The following is a 5,000-nucleotide window of genomic DNA, read 5'->3' on the forward strand; positions in this document are numbered from 1 at the left end:
CGAGAGTGCCTAAGATGTCTTCGTCCTCAGGGTTCGGGACGATCTTGTCCATGACTCCCCATTTCTTCGCTTGGTACTCGGTGACGACGGACGAGGAATACGACGTGTTGATGACGAACATCGTGGGCTGTCCGTAGAGCTCTAAGTCCACTGCCGGGAACTGGCAGCTTTCACTTTTCATGTGGTAGTAGATGGGGATGTTCACGTTAACGGGCATTTCCATATCCTTTTCGAGGAACCGGAAACGAAAAGAAACCCGACTGAAACGGAGAAGTAATGAAAAATTATTTTGGGTTCTCGATTGATAGCTGTGTGCGCGTTTGCGTGTGTCTGTTGCGAGAAAAAATACATCAGAACAAATCACTGCATTCTTGAAAAATATATATATTAAGTAAACTGATCTCCAAGCGCCACTTGTAACAACACCAAAGCGTTCAACTCACCTCAGTCGGAAGGAAGTTGCAAAATCCCAGCGCGCAACCGAAGATGCACCTGCAGCGGCGATCGGCGTTCCTCTGCCCGGACGCCGCGGGCGTTCGCACGCTCGGAGATGGCGCTGCTGATCTCAGCGTCCTTCGGCGCAGTTTGCAGTCACCTCGACCTCAGAGAACTTTACGCGAAATTTGAGAAGAATGTGCTAAATATTCGACAGATCCCCATGCGACGCCAGGGATGAACTTGGTAACAGGAACAATGCTTGTGCAGAATTTTCAGTAAGTGAAATGAGTGAGAGTAAATAAAAAGGATGTCAGAAAACTTGGCAACTTTTCTGCTTGATTGAATGCAGCAATGTATGGTTGCATAACACTGTGCCAAGAATCAAAAATAGGAAATGTTCACAAAGGCCCACATATACATGAATATTTTGCACACAAACAGGCACAGGGACACGTACGCACACGCACATACACACACACGTACACACACGCATATATACATAAAAACGCACACACAAAAAATAAACAGATGTAAATAACCAAACATAAGCACAATCCTTGCATATTCGCATGGACGTCTAAAACAAAAACGAAAGAAGAGAAAGCAAACCCGGGCAGCACATCTAAATAATAGACAATCTAGCAAGATTTCCATTTCCCAATCTATTGCGCCACGTCAACGGCGGACAGCGACACGGGTTTCGCCACATTTTCGCCGATTCAGCGCTCGTGGTGCTGATGTCAGAAAGAAAACATGGCTCTCAATTGCATCAACATTTCACGATAAGCGACATCATATCACCGCGCTGTAACCGTCAACTTGTCAACATGCATTTGCAAATGATTACCAGACCGACGTGCAGCGTGGGATACAGCTGAAGGGCCAAGGGGGAAATACCTGCCACGGAGCAAAATCCTCGAATGCTTTATAAATCTTTGTGAATCCATACTTTTTTTTTTCAATTTAGCGTTTGGATAAAGAAGAATGGGGAACGAGGAAGGAAGGGAGGGAGGGAATGAGAGAGGGAGAGAGAGGGAGAGATGGAAAGAGATGGAAAGAGATGGAAAGAGAGAGAGAGAGAGAGAGAGAGAGAGAGAGAGAGAGAGAGAGAGAGAGAGAGAGAGAGAGAGAGAGAGAGAGAGAGAGAGAGAGAGAGAGAGAGAGAGAGAGTGAGTGCGAGAGCATGACAGCTACAGACAGCGAAGTGAAGAGGGCAAAACATCGGCAATAACGCCATTTAACAACAGCAATAGTTATAATGAAAACATGAAAAACAACAACAGGAGCACATAATGCAGAGGAATCATGTAATCTACAAACACAAACAGTAATACAATTTCCCTAAGCCAACATACCTCGTCGACAAAGCTAAACAACCCCTTCCTTACTGAATCAACACAGCAGTTACCGGACTTTCTAGACAGCCTTTTCCAATCGTGACCGTCAGATCTCGCTGTCTGTCTACTTCTTTTTCTTCTTCTCCTTCTCCTTCATCATCTCCTTTTCCTCTTTCTCCTACTTCTCCTTCTTCCTCCTCCCCCAGCCCCTCCTCCTCTTCCTCCCCCACCCCCACCTCCACCTCCAATCTGTCTCCCCCCTAAAAAAAAACTGTTCTCCGCGACCTCCTTTGTTTACCTTTCCGTCGACAGCGATCTTGACAAGCCGAGTCCGTCCTATGTTGGGAATGCTGGAAGGACTTTAGCGTAACCTCCGAGTCTCAATTTGGGATAAGTTTTTTTTCATTTTTCCACTTTTTTTTCTTTTTTACGTAAGGTATGGAGGGAAGAATGATGATAGTGCTGATGATGATGGGGAGGAGGAGGAGGAGGAGGAGGAGGAGGGAGGGAGGGAGGAGGGAGGAGGAGGAGGAGGAGGAGGAGGAGGAGGAGAAGAAGAAGAAGAAGAAGAAGAAGAAGAAGAAGAAGAAGAAGAAGAAGAAGAAGCAGAGAGAGAGAGAGAGAGAGAGAAGGAGAGAGAGAGAGACAGCGAGAGAGAGAGAGAGAGAGAGAGAGAGAGAGAGAGAGAGAGAGAGAGAGAGAGAGAGAGAGAGAGAGAGAGAGAGAGAGAGGGGGGGGGGGGGGGGCAGACAGACAGAAAGACAGAGAGAACAAGGAGGAGAAGGGGGAAGACGAGGAAGAGGAAGAGCAAGATGAGGAGGAGCAGGGGGAGGAGGAAAAGAAGGAGGTGGAGGAGGAGGAGCAGGGGGAGGGGGAGAAGGAGAAGGAAGAGCAGGGAGAGGGGGAGAAGGAGGAGGTGGAGGAGGAGGAGCAGGGGGTGGGGGAGAAGGAGGAAGTGGAGGAGGAGGAGCAGGGGGAGGAGGAAGAGCAGGGTGAGGGGGAGAAGGAGGAGGTGGAGGAGGAGGAGCAGAACAAGGAGGAGAAGGGGGAAGACGAGGAAGAGGAAGAGCAAGATGAGGAGGAGCAGGGGGAGGAGGAGAAGAAGGAGGTGGAGGAGGAGGAGCAGGGGAGGGGGAGAAGGAGAAGGAAGAGCAGGGAGAGGGGGAGAAGGAGGAGGTGGAGGAGGGAGGAGCAGGGGGTGAGGGAGAAGGAGGAGGTAGAGGAGGAGGAGCAGGGGGAGGAGGAAGAGCAGGGTGAGGGGGAGAAGGAGGAGGTGGAGGAGGAGGAGCAGGGGGTGGGGGAGAAGGAGGAGGGTGGAGGAGGAGGAGCAGGGGGAGGGGGAGAAGGAGGAGGAAGTGCAGGGTAAGGGGGAGAAAGAGGAGGTGGAGGATGAGAGAGCAAAAGAGAGAGAGAGAGAGAGAGAGAGAGAGAGAGAGAGAGAGAGAGAGAGAGAGAGAGAGAGAGAGAGAGAGAGAGAGAGAGAGAGAGAGAGAGAGAAAGGGGGAGGGGGGAGCCGTGGCGATAGCAAAACCATTCTCGCGACGAAGACACGAACCAACGGTAAAGAATGTTTGTTTCTTGAGTTTTACGAGAAGGCATTTTCCCTTTCTCCTTCACGGCGACAAGATGGCGTTTGTTGCATCAAGCGATAAGTTAGCGCTGTAGCGTTTTACTGCCCTGCTGGACTGCGTCACCGTGATTGAGGGCTGCGTGTTATTTCCACTGTGCAGTTGCAATCTGACAGTGTGCGTGGTTGAGGTGTTGACACGAAGTTCCTGTCACACACAGATACGTACGTACATACATACACATACACATACATACATACATACATACATACATACACACACACACACATACACACACACACGCACACACACACACACACACACACACACACACACACACACACACACACACACACACACACACACATATATATATATATATATATATATATATATATATATATATATATATAAAAGTGCTAATGACAAAAATAATAATACCATAAAAAAGAGAAAGGGAGGGAAGGAGGGAGGGAGAGAGGAAGAGAGGGAGAGAGGGGAGACATACATACAAACATACACACATACATACAAGTAGACAGACAGAAAGATAGAAACAAGAAGAGTCAGAGAAAACACAGAAGCGGAAAGAAACAGACACAACAAAACAAAAACAAAACAAAACAAAAAAAACGACCAAAAACAAACAGACAGAGAAAAGATAGCCAGGGAGAAAAAGAGCAATTCCTCCCAGCATCCTCAAAGAACACTCCGGCGCCCAAAGACTCCCTCATTACTAGTCGGAGTGAGCGCGCAATAAACACGCAACACTCGTCCTGTCTTCTGCCGCCGCCGCCGCCGCCGCCGCCTCCGCCGCCAGGGAGATGAAGACATGGCGACGCAGAGACAAATCATCCCGCTCGGTTAATCTCGCCATGATCCTGACTGGCCAATTTGCCATTTCGACCCGGGCGAGGCCTATAATCGGAGGGGACCAATTATAGAAAAAAGAGGAAGAAAAAAAGGCAATAAATTTAGCGTGTGCGGGAGCGAGGGCGAAGGGGGGGAAGAAGAGGGAAGGGGGGAGGTGGAAAAAAGGAGGAAGAGGAAGAGGAGGAGGAGGAGGAGGTGGAAGAGGAGGGGGGGAGGAGGAGGAGAAGGTGGGGAGTAGGAGGAGGAGGAAGAAGAGAAGGAGGAAGATGAGGAGTGGGAGGAAGAGGAGGAGGAGGCCCGTAATAGCGCGTCTCCGGCGAAGGCTTACGGGACCTCTTGATTAGCTTCTTGACGGGGCTTTTAAGGTGTCAAATTAGTCATCGGACTTATTTTATAGCCTCGAGAGGGCGGGATGAGGGCGCAGGGGGTGAGGGGGCGAAGGGAGAGATGGAGGAGGGTGTGTGGTGTGAGATCGAGGTGAGCGGGCGAAGGAGGAGCGGGGCAATGGGTGAGGGAGCGATGGGTGAAGGGGGCAATGGGTGGGAAGGGTGAGGAGGCTCGGGGTGAGGGTGAGGGAGGTGAGGGGTGAGGAGGGGCGTGTGTAAGGGAGCGATGGGTTGGGGCGGGGTAAGTAGAGGTGAGGGAGCAATGAGTGTTGAAAAGTGAGGGACGAGGAATGAGGAATGAGGGGCGAAGGGTGAGGGGAGCATTGGGTGAGGGGTGAGGGGGGTGAAGTGCGGAGGGTGAGGGGTGAGGGAGGGAGGATAGGTGTCTGTAGAGCATC

The 5,000-nt window shown here is 50.4% G+C and overlaps 2 protein-coding genes across 2 annotated transcripts in view; both read right to left on the bottom strand.

Annotated features, from left to right (window-relative positions):
• The window catches only part of LOC113828920 (uncharacterized), a 1,787-nt gene extending 1,158 nt beyond the window's left edge, over positions 1-629 (bottom strand). The window contains exons 1-2 of the mRNA XM_027381983.2: positions 444-629; positions 1-260 (exon numbers count right to left, since the gene is read on the bottom strand). The exon at positions 1-260 is cut by the window's left edge and continues 1,158 nt beyond it. Of these exons, the coding sequence (XP_027237784.1) occupies positions 1-223 (223 nt within the window). The 5' untranslated portion in view covers positions 224-260; positions 444-629. The remainder of the gene's footprint in view (positions 261-443) is intronic.
• The window catches only part of LOC113806005 (protein Wnt-5b), a 677,940-nt gene that overhangs the window by 469,613 nt on the left and 203,327 nt on the right, over positions 1-5,000 (bottom strand). The window lies entirely within an intron of this gene.

The sequence above is a fragment of the Penaeus vannamei genome, chromosome 14 (assembly GCF_042767895.1).
Source record: "Penaeus vannamei isolate JL-2024 chromosome 14, ASM4276789v1, whole genome shotgun sequence".
NCBI lineage: Eukaryota > Metazoa > Arthropoda > Malacostraca > Decapoda > Penaeidae > Penaeus > Penaeus vannamei.